The sequence below is a fragment of the Alexandromys fortis genome, unplaced genomic scaffold (genome assembly GCF_014885135.2).
Source record: "Alexandromys fortis isolate MF-2015 unplaced genomic scaffold, M_Fortis_MF-2015_v1.1 scaffold_3, whole genome shotgun sequence".
NCBI classification, from domain to species: Eukaryota; Metazoa; Chordata; class Mammalia; order Rodentia; family Cricetidae; genus Alexandromys; species Alexandromys fortis.
This window is the reverse complement of record NW_026067909.1, coordinates 13,650,536-13,669,007: the sequence shown is the minus strand read 5'-3', so window position 1 is coordinate 13,669,007 and position 18,472 is coordinate 13,650,536. Positions and strand designations below refer to the sequence as shown.

Below are 18,472 nucleotides of genomic sequence, written 5' to 3'. Positions count from 1 at the left end.
GATTTCTTTCCTGGACAAATAATCAGAAATATCATTGTGAGGGCAGCAGATTGAATCTGAGTACATAGCTAATGCCCCGCTGGGTTCAGCAGTTGCTTTGCTTTGTTTCTAAAAATCTGACCAGTGCTTTGCACACAGTGGTCATTTATTTCACTTAGATATCTGGATGCCTAGTCTGTAGCACTGGGTCAGGGTTCACACCTCCCTGTTTGTACAGGTACCTCTACCTTGACCCTTCTGTTTTTTTTTTTTTTTTTTTCCAATTCACATGTTGTATGTGTGGAAATGTCATTTCCCAAAGGAGTGGTTAGCCAAGTCTGGCTTTTGGGCCAGTGATGACAGCATCACCTGAGAATTTTTTTTGTTTTTTTTAAGCAGTGTATGTTCTTGATTCCTACCCCTAACCTATAGAATTAGATGGAATCTGACAGTGAGGGCTTTCGGCACATCTTCCAGTTCACACTGATGTTTGCCGAAATTGGAGAACATTGCCATAGTGGAAGTTTCTGTAAAGGCCAAGAGCTCACTTTCACGAAACAGCTAAAGCAGCAGATGCTTAGTGCAAGCTGACAGATTATCAGTTGCATCAGGCAGAGATGAACATGGTCAATTCAGTCAGAGTTGGCTTTCTTCGTGGTAGACAACAGTTTCCAGTTACTTGGTCTTGCTATTAGCGTACGTGAAAGACCTGAAACTATTTTGGACCTGCTGTATTCTGTCCTCTGCTGAGGCTAGGTTCATATTTTATTTTAGAAGGGCGGTAGAATTTGTGTTCAAGTAAGGTTCTTATTTGATTAGGGCCAGTTTCCCAAGTGTGTATGAGAAAGATCTTTTACCTTGAGTCACAACCCCCAAGTCATATTCTAAGTAGTACAGATTGTCTTCCATTTTGCCCTTTCCACATGCATTGCCAGTCGTCACATCATCCTGGCATAGTTAGGTCAGAGATGGATACCTCCATTATTAAGACATGCTTTGTTATGTTTTTCTCCTCATATCTGCTATTGGGACCCAGGTTGGTAGCTATGTATGATTTTTGGTTTTTATAAGGTAAAACATTAAAATATGTGGAAGGCTTTCTGAGGCTTTGTGTATTAACACTGGGATTTAGTTCTGTTATTTGTCTGGCAGTGATGGTGTATGCCAGTAGAATCCCCAGGTGAAGAGTCCCTTCATCTGGTTGCTTCTTGTTTTTCCAGCTAGGATTCCTTGGATGAGAACAGCATTGCTTGTGTAGTTGCCAAAAAGGTCACACTTGAGAATTGTGTTTCCTGTTGCTTGATAGTATTGAGACTTAGGCACTGCAAGGGTAACAAAAGTCCAGATTCATGTGACTTAACCAGAAAGAGACTATTTTAGCTTTTAGAGCAGAGAGCAGAGTGTCCAGTTGTTGGCTGCGGTGAATAGTTTAGCCTTCAACACCAATGTCTAAAGTACAGGCCATGTGGTCCTTGCTATACTATTCGTAGTATCAGCTAAGGTTTAACATGTAGGTTCCAGGACCACTGTTTCTGCCATGCATGGAATTGTTTTCTGGTAACTTCTGTTTTTCTCACCTTTCCTTTCAAAGACTTTTATAGGACTCAGCTGTGAGTGGCCAGTCCTCGAAGAGATGAGTACTTGGCATCATTGTCTAGACAAACAGTGCAATGACTCATTTTGAAATTACTTGGGGTTGTAGTCCTACCTGTTCTGGCTGATAAGCTTCTTTGTGCATGTTTGTGGACGGCTTGGGACTCTTGCAGCATGCAGATCTGAGTTTAAATTCCAGGGCAGCCACCTTTTAGTTCTCGGAGATATGTAGCAGGTCTGAGCCTAGGATTTTTCATCTAGAACAATGAATTCCACCTTCCAGGATTTAGTGAAATTTTGCGACAAAAACTGCCAGTCTGTGAAGTGCCCTTAGCACATGTGGTAGGGTTCTAATGGCTACTGTGGAAACTGCAGGATAGAATCATGATTTCAATCCCTAATTCATCTCCCTTCAGCACAGCCCCCTCTTCGTAGTCTCCTGTTGTTAGTCATACATGTGTCAGTGCCGCCTAAATCACCTGTGGACCAGGCGAGCTAGCTACTTAGAAACAGAAATCTTTTTGAATACTCCACATTTTAAATTTAAGTTTAATGGGATTGCTTTATATGCAAATTATAAAGTAGTATATATATTTTAAGTTTTATGTTTTAAGTTTTATGTTTTGTCTACATGTATGTATGTATACGTGTTTATGCATGGTGCCCATAGAGGCCAGAAAAGGGCATTGGATCTTCTGGAACTAGAGTTACAGGTTATTGTGACTTCTGAAAGTGAAGCCAGTGCTCTTTACTGCTGAGCCATCTCTAGCCCCACATAGTATGTTTTTTTTGACTGTTTGTAAGGTTGTGAGTTTTTTAAATGCCTCCTTCTTGGATAGTGAACAAGGAAAATAAAGAAAAGGCAAAGGTTCTGTTAGCTTTATTTGTAGTGGGGATGCATGCTGATTTGGAAGATGACTTTATTTAAGGGCTTTGAATATTGTTATTATTAATCCATTTGACATCTGCTTGCTAACTCAGTGCCTCCCTGTCCTTAAGCTAACTGGAAGGATTTGGAGAATGTTGGTTACTCTAGATTGTATGCCTCAAGTTATGCATCTTTCAGATTAATTTGTTTTCCTCTAGATTGTGGATTTCTTGAAAAAGAAGCGTGATTTTGTGGACCTCATTATAAAGCACATAGGAACTTCTGCTATCATGGATTTGTTGCTCAGGCTCTTGACATGTATTGAGCCTCCACAGCCCAGGCAAGATGTTCTGAATGTGAGTAGAGATCTGAACTGCTGGGGGTTGGGCTTGGGAATGCTGTTATTTGGGTCTCTGGGCTCATGTTTGCTAAGAAAATCTTAAAGGATAAGAAGACCTGGGGATGAGGCAGGGAGGGAGTTGTCCCAACACAGAAAAGATACCGATTTTTATTTCTTGATTTGAGACCAGTATGTGTAACCCTGGCTGTCCTGGAACTCATTATTTAGACCAGGCTAGTTTGAAACTCACAGAGATTAGCTAATCTCTGCTTCCCAAGTGCTGGAATTAAAGGTATGTGCAACCTCAACAAGCTGAGATTCAGATTTTACTGGACCAGGCCTCAGGACGCATAGGCCCCTGGGTCTATCAGATGCAATGTTATTTGCCCTTTGCCGGTTGGTTTGTTATGTGGATGGTGAGTGTATTGAGGATTTATCATAAAGCTGGGTCTGGATGTAAACAGGACAAGGCTTTCTAAGAGTGTGACAAACCTGCCTCCTACATGAGGGTCAAACAAGGAAATGGTGGTACGTGGAAAGGGCCCACTTTAAGTTCAGAAAGGTGGTAATTTTAGGATTTGTGCACCTTCAGTAGATAGTTGTCATAGGTGAAACTGGACTTGAGGGAGGTTTGAATAGTCTGAAAATAAGGCTTCCCCTGGTCCCTCAGTTGTGTTCCTCTCCCCCGTTTTCCTTGCCTTCTAGCACTATTCTCTCTGGATCCCAGTCTGATGTAGTTGCACATGTCTATAATGTCAACACTCTATATTATGAAGCAGGAGGATTTTAAGTTCTAGCCAGCCTGGGCCAAAAGAAATAAAAACTGTACCCCATTGAAAATGAGTTTCTTTGGAAATTCTAGTTTTAAAGACCTAAGGAACCAAAAAGACTTGAGGGTCTGTGAAAGGAAGGTCTACCTGGGGTTGTCTACTACAGGGCACACACTGCCAAGATGTCCAGGCATGCTTGCTTTATTTGGTAGATCAGGGCTATATCTGCAAGGTGACCTAGGTCACCCAGCTTAAGTTCTGCAAGCAGGTTTTCTGAAACTTGGAGGTCAAGGCTTCAAATGGAGGCACCTTGCTACTTTTGTGTGTTTCTGTAGAATCTTTTTTCAAAAGGGGTTCAAAATTCTGGGAAAGACTGTTAGAACAAGGAGGATAATGGTCACTTTTATATGAATTAGTTCAGGAGGTTTATAAAGTGTGATTTGCTCTAGTGGCTCTATTCCTCTGGCTACTTCTAAGTTGAATTTTTTAGGGTCTGTTTCCAAAAAGTTAAGCTTTTGTGGAGAGCATGTGGTCAGTAAGAGGAGAGCAGGTTAGGGGGAAATTCCTTAAAATCTTGAAGATCCAGAAGTGGGCTCGGAATGTAGATACTTAGGTGGTGAAGACTGAACTTACACGTACCTGTGATCAGGAGCATATACTTTAGGGTATTGCTGTCAGAGTGTGGCCTCAGGTAATACTGTGGGAAGTTTTTTATCTCATGCCTAGATCTTAAAGGCTATCAAGATGGCTCAGTGGGTAAAGGCACCAGCTGCCAAACCTGACAATTTGAGTTCTATCCCCAAAATCTACATGATTGAGGAAGAGAACGCATTCCCACAGAATGTCCTCTGACCGCCACACATGTGCTATATCACACACATACACACACAACAATTAACTATAATAAAACATAGCAATTGGGTGGCTTCATCCATAACCCTTCCCATTAGTACTTGTTTGCATTGCCCTTGGATATGTTCCCTGTAAGGAGCTAGAGACACCAGCAGGGTTTTATCTCTACTTTTAGCAAATCATATTTGGTTTCTTGGCCTCAACTTCATTTTCTGTTGTCTTCAACTTTTATAAGTCAAGTGACTTTTCAACCGCCTTATATTTTATGGTGCTTTGCTCCTTTAGAGCACTAATTTTAAGCCTGCCAGTTTACCCTTTATTTACTTATCTATCCTCTTATTCATTTATTCATTATCCATTCATTCATTCAGTTTGTTATGAATCACTCTGATCCCTTCTGTATCTCCGATCACTGCATCCCATGTAGAGGTTACAAAGAGATTGTTATGGTTCCAGCAGCTCTACCTGTGAGACAGGCAGATGACCATCTCTCTACTTCTAGGATGCCCCAACCTGGCCCTAGGATTTCTGTAGTGGGTTTGCTTTGGGTATCAGAAAGCCCCCTTTCATCCTGGGTTCTTTGTAGTAAGCTTTCTTCTTGGACTATCTTTGGACTGCCAGTCTACAAATAATGACCCAGAGACTTAATTATGGAAAGCTTAGCCTTAGCTTAGGCTTGTTCTTAATTAATTCTTATAGTTTAATTAACCTGTATTTTTTTTTTAGTCTACGTTCTGCCACGTGACTCAGTAACCTCTTAGTACAGTGCATCCAATTTGCTCCTAGTTTGCTTGTGAAATGGCACGCCTAGATTCCTTCTCCTAGTTTCTCTCTCTTTACCTGGAAATTCCGCCTATTCTCTCCTGCCTAGCTGTTGGCCATTTAACTAGTAAACCAGCCAGAAAGCTCCTAAGGCAGAGACATATCTTTATCATATAAACAAATATTCGGCAACAGTTCTTTTAACCCAGAGGCTTGATACTAAGTGTTATTTTTCATTCATCTGACGTTCAGAGCTGACACTCTCTTTGAGATAGTATGTAGCCCATCTGCCCAAGGCTCCTAGTAGTCAGAGTACATGCTGTACATACTGAATATCCAGTCAGCACCACTATTAAGTATAGAGTCTAAGTGTGTGACTGTTGGGACTTGGGATTGTGCTTGTGGTCACTCTTAAAATGATACATTCACTACATTTTCCTTGAGAGACTTTTTAATTTTCTGTAGTGTTCAAAGTCCAGAGAAACCTGTAAATTCTACTTGAAGTGTGATGGCTATTTCCAGTATGTTTATCTTCACTGGGGCTTGAGCAGGAGCCACTTGTTGCTATGATCACTTCTACCATGTGTTTTTCAGTGGCTAAATGAGGAGAGAATTATCCAGAGGCTTGTGGAAATAGTTCATCCATCGCAAGAAGAAGATGTAAGTTCTCTTATGACTTATTTTTTCATTTAAAAACTGTTGATTAGCCACAGAACATACATGTGTGTCTGTGAATGGGAATGAGAGGTGATGGTGTTCCTGCATTGTGAGCAGCAGGAGAACACTATCTCCTTCTAAGAGTTATGGTCATGCTAAGCCTGCTTTGTGATAAATCTCCATCCACACTTATTTTTGTTTTATACCTACTTTTTAATCTTAGGTGATGGGGCCACATCTGCATCTTGAAAGCTCTGGTTAAAGCTTTGCAAGCATCACAACAAGGTCTGGGTCACCACTGAGCCTAGCAGTGACTTTGTAGTCCTAGTCCTGACCTTGAAGCCTCAAATAGGTTCAACTTGAGTATAGAGGCTAGAGACAGATATACCGTGTGTCCTGCCTCCATCTCTTCACTTTCTCTCCTGGTGCTGGAGATTAGACACAAAAATGGTAGTGATTCTGAAACTTGAGTTAGCCATTACACATTGAACCCTGTCCTGAGTGGTCAGGGTATGTGTTCCTTAGGTCTGAATCATCACTCTTCAAGTATCACGCTAGGCTATGTGAGATTATCCAAAGTCAACCATTATCTACAGGCAGGACAGCTCTGTATGGCTTTACTTCATGTCCATGGAGGAGTGGGTGGTTCAGAGTGTGATTGAGGCTTTAGGTCCTCTACACATGTTTCTAGATTGCTGGTTAGAATGGGGAATGAACAGCATGGATGAGCAGGACAGAGAAAGCTGGGCTTTTATCCAGAGGATATTTGTTACTCACAAATGGATTTTATGTGGAGGTGGATTTACCCTCTTTTATAGTCTGCTTACAATTTTTTCATAGGTCTGGAGCTCAGTAGTTAAGAGCACTTGCTGCTCTTGCATAAGACCTGGCTTCAGTTCCCAACATCCACCTGCCAACTCATAACTAACTCAGTTCCATGGGATCCACTCCTTCTTCTGGTTTCTATAAGCACTGGGCACATACATGGTGCACTTAAATTAAAAATGAATCTAAAAAAGTTTTTTATGCCTAGGGCAGATCTAAGATACATTCTTAACTTCTCTGCCATCCCCCTTGGGATTGTGGAGTATATGCTCCGTTGCAGTAGCTGCTGTTGTTACCAGAGTTGGTATTATTTATACATTCTAGGGCTTGTGTATACTGGATGCTAAGGGAGAACTGTCTAGAAGGGCACTAATTTCTTCTCTGGTTAGAAGTTCAGTAGTTCCAGGAGCTCAGTCCCCATGTTTTAGAATCATGCCAGTGCCAGTTGACATAGGCAAAGTTGGCCACTTTGTAGAGGGTAGTTTTCCAAAATAGGCTGTGTTTCTTGAGCAGAATTTAGTTCTTAGAGGGCTACATTTGTTTGTAGAGTCCAACAGAAACCGTGAAGAAGAAGCTCAGTTCTTTAAACTTTTTATTTAATTTTCTGTGTATGGGTGTTTTGCCTGCTTGTTTTATTTCTTTGGGAAGATAGCCCCATTGCTGCTCTTTTGTTAAGTATGTGTTTAGTTTTGTAGGAAACTCTTGTTGGTTACTATATTCTGGTTCTGCCCCACTATGCTTAACCTGACAATTTTTTTTTTAAATAATGTTTTTAGATTTATTTCTTTTTATGTTACCTTTGTGAATGTTTTACCTGCATGCATGTATGTATGTATGTATGTACATACTACAGGCATGCCTGGTGCCTAAAGAGGGTGTCCCTTTGGAGTTATCAACGATTGTGAGCCTTGATGTGGGTGCTGGGAATTAAACCTGGGTCCTCTGAAGAGCAGTTAATGCTCTTAACTATTGAGCAATCTCTCCAGCCTACAACACATTTTTTTGAGAAGGATAAAGCATGATTAGTTTAATGACTCCTGCTTAAAATCCCAGCAGATGGAAGGTTAAAGCAGGAAAGTCGCACAAGTTGGAGGCCAGCCTAAGCTACATCTTGAAACCTTGTCTCAAAAAAACAATACACATATAGGGTGGGAGGGAAAACATGTTAGGTTCTGATTCTAGTCTGTGGGTGTGGATTCCCAGTATGTATCATCTCTTCAGGAGGGTATTGTTCTGGAATGTTACTGTTCCCACAGGACATGAATGCTAGGCTAGAGCTTCCCAGAAAGGTAGATGGCCATTACACCTTCTATGGTCCACAAAACTATATTAGTTTTTTTTGTTTTGTTTACTTTTAATATTTGAGGTAGTGTGTGTATCTGTCTGTGCTAATAAAGGTATTGTTTGTGGGATATCTTTTTTCAGGCACGTAGTCAAAGACATTTGTCTGTATGGTGATCTACACTGTGCAGTTGTGGAAGGGAAGCTCATCAGCCTGGCAGCCAAATGCTTCGTCCTTTTCTTTGGGACTACATTGCTTATTGAAGCTTATGGATGATTTTAACTTGTGTTACCACTCAAGAAATTTCTCCCTTCACTTTTTACTGTAATAACTTCTAACAAGTTCTATAGCTAAAATTGTACCTTTTTCCTTTAGCGGCATTCAAATGCCTCACAATCACTTTGTGAAATTGTTCGCCTGAGCAGAGACCAGATGTTACAAGTTCAGAACAGTACAGAACCAGATCCCCTGCTTGCCACTCTAGAAAAGTATGTTTACCTTTGGTTTTTACTTTTCTCATTGATGCTGTTTGATGTGTTACTTTGTGAGTGACTGGTAAGTGAGGTGCTCCTTTGTGGGCATCGTGTCATGGAAATCCTATGCAAAGAAGGAAAGCCTGCTTTTCTTCTACCATGGGAGACACTGAGACGGAAAGAGTGAGAAGGGGACCAAGTGGCATGTATATGTGGACTTTCAACTTCTCTGTGCCCACAAAGCTGAGTTTACAGAGCCATCCTGACGTGAAACAGTTACGTTATAACTTGGAGGGATTTGTTTTTTTTGTTTTTAAATAGAATCTTCTGTATGTTTGCATTTGACCCATTTAAGTTGTTGGTTTCTTCTGAAGATCTTAGACCACTGTGTCTTTGCAGATGACTCAGGTTGCCTGAGTAGTTACCTTGTTTAAGCTATGTTGAGGGGAAGGTCCCTCAGGTACTGGCTGCTGTTTTGATTTCCAGGATTCTCACATTCTCAGAAATAACGTTGGTTGTTATCATGGGTATATCTTTGACTAATGTCCACACTGTTAAAGTGGTGTTATGGAAAATCAGGCTCACCTTTGGAAGAAGTAGCTGAAGAGTGCACAGGTAGCATTAGACGCAGTGGTGGTCTCCTTTGGTCTATTGCTCTTGGCTTGTCTGTCATGGTGTTATATGTCCCTTAGTAGTTCTCCAGTACAAAGAGGCTCTTCTGTATCTTTTGCCAAAGTGTCTCTGTAAGACAGGGGAGGGCCAAACCAGAGACAAAACAGCTTGCTGTAGTCTCTGAGAAAGCTGATTTTTACTTCCAGAATTGTTGCCAAGGGAAATGGTACATGCACAGTAATTCTTGGTGTTATGTCTCTTTATGTATGTACTCCTTTCAAACACAGAAGATCTTCCAACATCCAGATACTACCAGTTGTGGTGCTCAGTAAGCTGAGCTGTGTAAACTGCCATTTGAGTAAGTTCAAAATTCAAGATGTCATTTTTTCTGCTGTGTAGTACTCCATTGTGTAAATGTACCACATTTTCCTGAAGAGAAAAAAAAAATGACATCTTGAATTTTGCAGACAAATGAATAGAGCTAGAAAACATTATTTTGAGTGAGGTAACCCAGACCCGGAAAGACAGTTATCACATGTACTCACTCATAAGTGGTTTTAAACATAAAGCAAAGAAAACCAGTTCACAAATCACAAACCCAGAGAACCTAGACAATAATGAGGACCCTAAGAGAGACAGACATACATGGGAAGTAGAAAGAGACAAGATCTCCCGAGTAAATTGGGAGCATGGGGACCTTGGGGGAGGGCTGAAGGAGAGGGAAGAGGCAGGGAGGGGAGCAGAGAAAAATGTAAAGTTCAATAAAAATCTATTTTAAAAAAAATTCTCAATGTTAGGCTGGGTGTGGCAGCCCTGAAACCCAGCACTCAGGAGGAATAGGCAGGCCAATTTCTGAGCTCTAGGTCACAGGGCTACATAGTGAGACTGTGTCTCAAACAAACAAATAAAACCAAAATCTTTTCCTCTTTTGAATATCAGCAAAATTCCATATGAATTACAAAGCTGCTGGTCCAATAGAAACACAGCAAAAGCAATATAATTTTAATGATTTTTAAATATGAAGTCTTGGGAGGTGGCATTTATAGTTAGAACATGTCAGAATCAGTAAGCTATCTTCTAACTGTTGGTTGGTGGCCACTTGGTGGCCACATGTAGTGGGTGATTAGGTCTACCTGATGACCTGGTCAGCAGTGAGATCTGTGAGCTCTGTAGGGCCACCAGAGCCCATGTATATGCTTGCTTCTAACCTTAAAGCTGGACTTTAGTTCTCTCGAGCTTCTGAAATCAAGAGAAGTATACAGTCAATATATTAAGAATATATATATTTATTTATATCAATACATGTTGGAGTGAATTCCCTCAGATACATCGACCAGGTGAGTTAGTGGCCTGTGGTATCACTCTGTTCTTCTAAAACCTAATGTGCATTATGGTGGATTTTTTTCTCCTCTCTCCCTCTCCTTTCTACTTCCCTGTCTTAAGGAATGAAGAGTTTAATTTGGCTCGCAGTTTGGCAGTAAAGTCCATCATGGCTTTAGAATGAATGTATGAAGTATGAGACAGTTGGTTATTTTGCATACACTCAGGAAGCAAAGGGAGATGAGGAGATGAGTGCTGCCCCACCCCCTTTAGGATACCTTTTATTCTTTGGCAGTTTCTAGCTTCTGGCTCTTTTATTGTTTATGGATTGAGAAAATACAGTAATAGAAGGCTTCTAGAGCTTAGAAAACCTCCATTAACTATAGTCCCCCACTCCACATATTTGGTTAATACATTCAATAACAGTATATAAAAATATATTGTCGCCGGGCGGTGGTGGCGCACGCCTTTAATCCCAGCACTCGGGAGGCAGAGGCAGGCAGATCTCTGTGAGTTCGAGACCAGCCTGGTCTACAAGAGCTAGTTCCAGGACAGGCTCCAAAACCACAGAGAAACCCTGTCTCGAAAAACCAAAAAACAAACAAACAAACAAAAAAAAAAACATAAAAATATATTGTCTTAGCCAGTGCTCTATAGCAGTGAAGTGACATCATGACCATGGCAACTCTTATAAAAGAGAAATTAAATTATAAATTTAATTTATAATTAAAAATTTAATTGGGGTTTACTTACAGTTTCAGAGGTTTAATCTATTCTCATGCCAGGAAACATGGTGGCACACAGGCAGACATGGTAGCCGAGAGTTCTTCATCCAGGTAGGCAGGCAGCAGGAAGAGAGAGTGAGCCTCTGGACCTGGCTTAGACAAGCTCAGAACCCAGCCCCAGTTAAATACTAACTCCAACAAGGCCACACCTCTTAATCTTTTCAAATAGTGCCACTCGCTGTGAGCCTCTGGGGTTCATTTTCATTCAGTCCACCACATTGTCTCTTTTTAATGATCACATAGTTTAGTTACTATCATAGTGATATCAGAGAGCCAGTCTTTTGGTGAGACATATAAAGAAAATTGCCTGTATTAGAATGCTGAGTAATCCAAAGGTCTGGTACCACTGTGTATGTATGTCATGAGTGAAAGGTACACAAGGATGCCTTTGAATGAGCCTAAGTGGAAGAGTATTTGAGAGGAGTACCAAGAAAGAAATCTTGAGTTAGTGGACATGAAGTTTAAGAGGAAGTTGGGCCTGAATTAAAAGCATTCTAGCCAGTATTATCTCTGGAAATTTTCAAATTCTTTAAAATAGTTCGATTTGGTCTAGACTATGTATCTTAATTATGGGTAGTAATGAACTCAGAAGTTTTGTTAATTTGAGTCAGTTTTATAGAGTCTTTCTGTGGTCATCCATATGAAAAACAAAACTCAGTGAGTACCAACCTTTGTTCCAAAGATGTGGATGAATGATCTAGAAGGCTTCACACATCAGGAATTTTACTGATGTTTGGTATTACTACTCGTTTGAATACAGGAACATGTCTCTGTCAGAAAGCACCCCTAATCCAGAGGTTGAAAGACATCCCCTTATCCTGTGTGGCAAGTTCTGTCCTATGCCTGCTGCTGGTGTTTGAGTTATGGACAGTGTGTTTGGATATGGCACCAGTGCTGTGTTGTTAAATCATAAGCTTTTGCTGCTTATTTCATTGTTTTGTCCATCAGAATTCTCCTGATGTGACAGAATTCCCAGTTGATATAGCATGAGATGGTTGATGCCAATTTGCCATTGCTTTCAAGTAGATGTCGATGGTTCTAAAAGTGTGGTGAGAGCCCTGCATTGTCTGAGCATGATAGACAGGCATCAGTGTTGTTCCAGCTGGGAAACGACCATTGAAGAACACAGTTTCCAGCACCACAGCTCCAAACCTGTAGTCCAGTGGCTCTCAACCTATGGGGCGCAACGCCCTTGGGGGCAGGGTCTAATGACCCTTTCACAGAAGTTGTAAATATTTAAATTACAATTCATAACAGTAGCAAAATTACAGTTATGGAGTAGCAATGAAAATAAGTTTATGGTTGGGGAGTCAGCACAACATGAGGAACTATATTAAAGGATTTCAGTATTGGGAAGGTTGAGAACCACTGCTCTAGTCTGTCCTTAGGCTGCTGTGACTCCTCTAAGCAGTATTTCATACACTTTTAGTGCTGTTTCTACTGACTTATCATTTGAGAACTGTAGAGTAAAAGTCCATTTTACCTGTTTTAGATTTTTGGTAATCACACAGCAGCCATACCTGTGTGGCCAAACATGAGTGCGTTCTAATTTGCCATTTGGAAAACTTTTCCTTTTATGGATGTGTTGAGTTCTAACTCTTACTGTTTTCATCACCATGAGCTGTCACCTCTGACCCCACCCTGCTTTGAGTATATTATACCTAGCCTTGAAATATTTGTTGCTTTTCAGCCAGGTTGGCAAAGGCAAACAGGTCCTCCCTTATCCTCTTACAAGGGGATAAGCTTCATATGTAAGAGGAATTGCTGTAGGAGTGACATTTGCAGTAGAAAGCAAACATGCCTGTGTGTAGATGAGTGCTTATAGGGATTGTGTTGCAAATTTTCAGTTGTTACTGTTAAATGACGTTGCAATTAGTGCTTGACTATTGATTTCTTTCCCTAGGCAAGAAATTATAGAGCAGCTTCTATCAAATATTTTTCACAAGGAGAAGAATGAATCAGCCATAGTCAGTGCAATCCAGATTTTACTGACATTACTTGAGACTCGACGACCAACGTAAGCTTGCCTTTTATCTCACTAAATCATCCATCCTGTTTTACTTTTAGATGTCTTAAAAACTAAGATTAATTCTTGCCAGGTGAGCTATAGTAGCATGCCTTTTGAAGTTCAGGTGCTGAATATTACTGCTGTAGGGACATTAATGTCATTCATGTGAATGCCATCTGTTCAGAGATTTAGTTCAACAGTATGGTTTGATCAGCATGTTTTTGGTACAGCTTTTGTTTGCTGTAGTTTATATGCCACCAAAATGAATGTGAAGTGAGCAAACCCCAAACATGGACAGTAGCCCAGACAGCTGTTGGCTGTGTGTTTATGAAGATGGAGGAGGGGGTTTCCAATTGGCAGGTGCTAATAAAGGGAGGACTCTTTCATTTCTGAATCCCCATTCTCATACTAACTTCTTGTTTTCTGGGGCTCATTGCACACCAGAGATTAGATGAGCAGTCAGCATGAGGCTTTAAGGGAAAAGGTTCTGTATCATATTCATGAATGTGGAATGTTTTTCAATAAGCCACTGGATTAAATGTTGTAGGAATATGCAGAGATTGCATTGTTTTTCCTGTTGTTACTGGGCCCTTTCAGTGTAGCAGATAACATAGAGAGAAGAGTGGCATCCTCGGCTGGCAGGCAAAGCCTTCAGCCAGCCAGGACTTCTGTTTTTCTTCTTTGTGATGAAATATAGGTCTCTGGGGTGATAGTGAAGGCAGCCTTACTAGCCCCACTTTCTAAATGCCTAACTCCTGCCACTGACCTGCTTCATCTCAGTAGTAATGGAAGGCAGTTTGGCAACAGTGCTTTTGAGTCTGTTATAATTTGGAGAATCTGTAATTTACCTTGCTCCTTCTTCCCCAGAAGTTCATATTTTAAATAATGTAAGCAGCTTAGTAAGGTATGCCCAGTTCTGCCCAGCTATCATTCAGCTCATGCCTCAGGGCCTTCCTGCCTTCTCTTCTCTATGGTTTAATGTCATACTGAGTAGTACTGTGAGGCTTATAGGATAACTCTGACTTGAAAAAGAAAGACCTGAGGAATAGTAGACATGACATTTTTAGCAGGTGTAAGAGGGAAAACACACAGTGCCATTTTAAAAGAGTAGTCCAGGATGCAGTAAAAGGAGAAGCAGACAAAGCTTCTATGAAGGAGCTTTCATCTGGAACATTGAGCAAGACCAAACTTTTAAAATATAGTTAGATCTTGGATCGTCACTTGATCTTTGTGAGATTTCTGAGACCTGGGGAAAAAGGAATAAGTCTCAGAAGTGTCTGGCTAAGAAGACAGCGTTACCTGTGAAGAAGATCAGATTGCCAGGCAGTTCATCTGTGAAGGCATGGTCTGAGATGAAAGGCTTAATGGAGTGTGAGAGAAGAGGAAGAACTATGCCCTCTACCTTGTGCTGTCCTTTGACCAAAGGCCAAGAAGTACAAGTAAAAATTCATGGTGGGAAGCCTGCTGCTGTGTTATATCCAAGAAAGGTAGCGATGTGAGAATTCACAGGCCAAAAACTAGAATAGATTCCAGGTTGTTTTATAGAGCTCAAAAAATAAGGTCTCAGTGCACCCTATAGCTCCTAACCTATGCATCTTAGCTGCATCCTCTCCTAGTTTTTTTCATGTTGATAACACAGTAGTTTAATTATGTTTTTGTAAAGTAAGTGTGTGTGTGTGTACGTACACATGTGCGTGCTTACATGTAAATTTCCGCAAGGCCCAGGAGGAGCAGGCTTACAGGGATAATCTAAGCCATGCATACAGAATATGTAGAGAAAAATTCGGCACATAAGCCCTAACCATACAAGCAAAGTATCTAGAGACTGGAGCACTGAAGGCAAGCATAACAACAGAGCCTAAGCACTACCTCACTCAGCTGTTGACCAGATCAAGTCAGACTCAACATTAAAGGGCTAGGGTATAAAGATGCACATCTACTCTGTAAATACCACACAAGATGTACCTATCTGCCAGGAATAGTAAGACACCAGGAATAAACATGAAGAAAGAACCACAATAACTTAGAAGGAAAAGGACAGTAACAGGAAGCAGCTCAAAAATGTTACACTGTCAGAAAAAGGGAATTTAGTATAAACACCATTGTTGACTGAGGTTTCTCTCCTACCAGGTCCCACAGCTGTTTAGTCCCAAATAAACACACAGAGGTCTACATTAATCATAAACTGGTTGGTCTAGTAGCTCATGCTTCTTATTCACTCTTATAACTGATATTAGCCCCTAATTCTTGTCTGTATTAGCCACGTGGCTTGGTACCATTTTTGGCGAGGCAATCACATCTTGCTTGTTCTGTGTCTGGGTGAAGACTGCAGACTAAAACTTTCCTCTTTCCTCTTCCCAGACTTTTTGCCCCACCTCTACTTCTGGCCTGGTTACTGGCCAATCAGCGTTTATTTAAAATACAAGTGACAAGGTACAGACCATTGTCCCCTAGCACACACACACACCCTTTTTTTTTTTTAAACAGGAACTCTGAATCCAACCTCTGTTGTTTAGCTTTTCTACTGACCATTATCCATAATAGCTTGGTAACCAACATTCTAAACAAATGCAAACATCCATAATCCATTATTTTGGGAATTTGAACATAGTTTTTCAGGCTACTTCTTGCTGATTGAGGGCACTGATAATCTTATGGAGACCTAAAAAAAATTAGAATTATGATCAAGTTCTGACTGGAGTATCCTGTGAGGCTTGATTATCGGAGGCAGTAGTCTTTGAACTGTTCTGGATGTAGAACTCAGACATCTGGGCTGTTCCTCCTATCAGAGATTTCTCAGGGGGTCTTCCTTGGTCAAACCTGATTTTTCTTAAAGCAGAATGAATCTACAGTCCCTCATTTCCTGTGGAAACAAAAGCAAAACCTTGTAGTACGAAGGGTCTCTTGTTGGTTCCTGGCCACCCGGCTAGCTTAGACCTGAAGTAATCACACAGAAACTATATTAATTAAAACACTACTTGGCCCATTAGCTCTAGTTTCTTACTGACTAACTCTTACATCTTAATTTAACCCTTCTCCATTAAAACCTATTCTCCAAAGTAACATATCTTTTTACTTAAATTTTAAAGTCAAAGCATTTTCAAAATATATGTGTTGGATTAATCCAGCAGCATTTATAATCAGATGTCTTTTAGCAATTTTTGTTCCTTCCTGAGTCAGCAAACAATTTAAAGACAACATAATAACATACAGTATACAGGCTCTCTGTGATCATCATTACATGGCTTTATTTTAACCTTTATTTTATTTTTATTTTAATTTTTGGCTTTTTGAAATGTGGTTTCTCTGTATTTTTGGTTGTACTGAAATTCACTCTGTAGACCAGGTTGTCCTTGAACTCACAGAGAAACACCTGCCTCTGCCTCCCACGTGTTTATTAAAGGTGTTTACCACCACACCCAACTACTCTCTTTTTCTCTTAAGGATTTTATTCTTTTTTTCCCCCAATCCTACATATATTTTTAAACACACAGTACACCGTTAAGAGTTTTCGTCATCTTTGAATCTATCTTTATTGTATATATATCTTTTTCTGACCAAATGAGTCTTTAATTTGCTAAGCGATATGGCTAGGAGTAAAGCCGTGGCTTTGACAGCTGGATCCAGCCCCTTCCTTAGCTTTTTTCTGATAGTCTAGCCTCATGGCAGAGGTACAGGCTTGAGCCATGTTTATTGCCACAACTCTATGGCATTTCAAGGTCCCTGCCACCACCAAAAAGTATGCAGTCAGCTTTTCATCAACACCATTTTAGTGTTTCACGGCAGGACCTCTTAAAAGAGCGGCAACACTTTGTAGCTAAAGCTGAGTCAGGAAGCCTCTCTTAAATGAGAATGCTTGCCTCTAGCAAGCAGAGCCCACCCAAGAAAGTGCTGCTATCAAGAAGCTGTGCTTAAGGCTGTTATTTTGTGTCTAGAATTACTTCCCAAGCTTCTTAGCTTTTCTGTGGATGCAGTTGTCTACACATTGTGCACCATTCAGCAGAGACATTGTAGGAGGCCGCTTGTTTGTTTCCCGGCCACCCAGACTCCTGAAATAATCACACAGAAACTGCATTAATTAAATCACTGCTTGGCCCATTAGCTCTAACTTCTTATTGGCTAACTCTTACATCTTAATTTAACCCATTTCTATTAATCTGTGTGTTGCCATGAGGCTGTGGCTTACCAGGTAAAGTTCCTGTGTCTGTCTCTAGCAGGGCTACACGGCTTCCCAACGTTGCCTTGTTTCTCCCTGCATTCAGTTTAGTTTTCCCCTCCTACTCCACTCTGCTAAGCTAGTTCCCAAAAGCAGCTCTTTTTTTTCATTAACCAATAAAAGCAACACACATACAATAGGACTTGCTACACCAACCATTATCATGTTAGAGCAATGGAAAAGTGGGCAGTATACAAACAGAAAAGATGGGAAGCTTCACTAAAGGGATGGAAGATTGTGTAAGAGATAAAATGGGAAATGAAAAATCCTCAACATTTACCATAGGCTCCATATTTGAGAGAATCTCGCAAAACAACAGAAAGGACCATGATGAAATTGGAAGAGTTAACTACAAACATCTCCCATTGACTAAGAACCCAACAGTAATGACAGGCCACCAAGAGCAAATTTGAGTGCCTACGTCTTGTTTTCTGACCCTGTTTTCCAATAAAAAGAACCAAGGCACCCTTGTAGAAATTACTGTGCGGTCAACATACAGTAACTAAAAGTACCATAAAGCAAGGAAATGCTGAGAGAGTAGTGGGGGAAGGTGTGGTTCCCACCGGCACACTCCCTCATGGGCATGGACATGTGTTTGGTGCCATAGTGTACATGTGTGGAGGTCAGGAGACAACTGTAGGAGTTTCTTCTTTTCTACCATTGAGCCTTCTCTCTAGTATTGAAGCCTTTTTAAAATTAAACCTGTATAGAAAAGAAATAATAAAACTAAAGAATATAAATCAGTAGTATCAAGAAGAAAAAATACAGAAAACCAGTGAAGCTAAAAACTTATTATTTGAAATGACCAGTAAAATAATAAACCATTAGGTGGATTGTGGAAATGAAAAGTAGAAAAGATACGTTTAGAACAAAAGCGGGGGGGGGTGGTGAAAAAGAAACTAGTACTGTTTTTTTGTGAACATTAAAAGAATGTAGGAATTCCACAGATTACTCACTAAAATTATTCAGGCATTAACGGAATTTAACTTCCTAAAGGGAAAAACCTGTGAAAGTTTACTTAAGAAGAAATAGCTTCATTTTACAATCTTTGAAGAAACCCAAGTTTATGTTAAACCCTTCAGAAAGAGCATTTCTGATATGTAGAGTTAGATGCAACAGATGAATTCTGA

At 40.5% G+C, this 18,472-nt stretch overlaps 1 protein-coding gene across 18 annotated transcripts in view; it reads left to right on the top strand.

The window, feature by feature from the left end:
• Ppp6r3 (protein phosphatase 6 regulatory subunit 3) overlaps positions 1–18,472 on the top strand; it is a 138,855-nt gene that overhangs the window by 66,486 nt on the left and 53,897 nt on the right. For all 18 annotated transcript variants that reach the window (XM_050137033.1, XM_050137032.1, XM_050137027.1 and 15 more), the window contains 4 exons: positions 2,659–2,796; positions 5,759–5,824; positions 8,304–8,416; positions 13,022–13,135. In XM_050137033.1, coding sequence (XP_049992990.1) covers positions 2,659–2,796; positions 5,759–5,824; positions 8,304–8,416; positions 13,022–13,135 — 431 coding nt within the window. The remainder of the gene's footprint in view (positions 1–2,658; positions 2,797–5,758; positions 5,825–8,303; positions 8,417–13,021; positions 13,136–18,472) is intronic.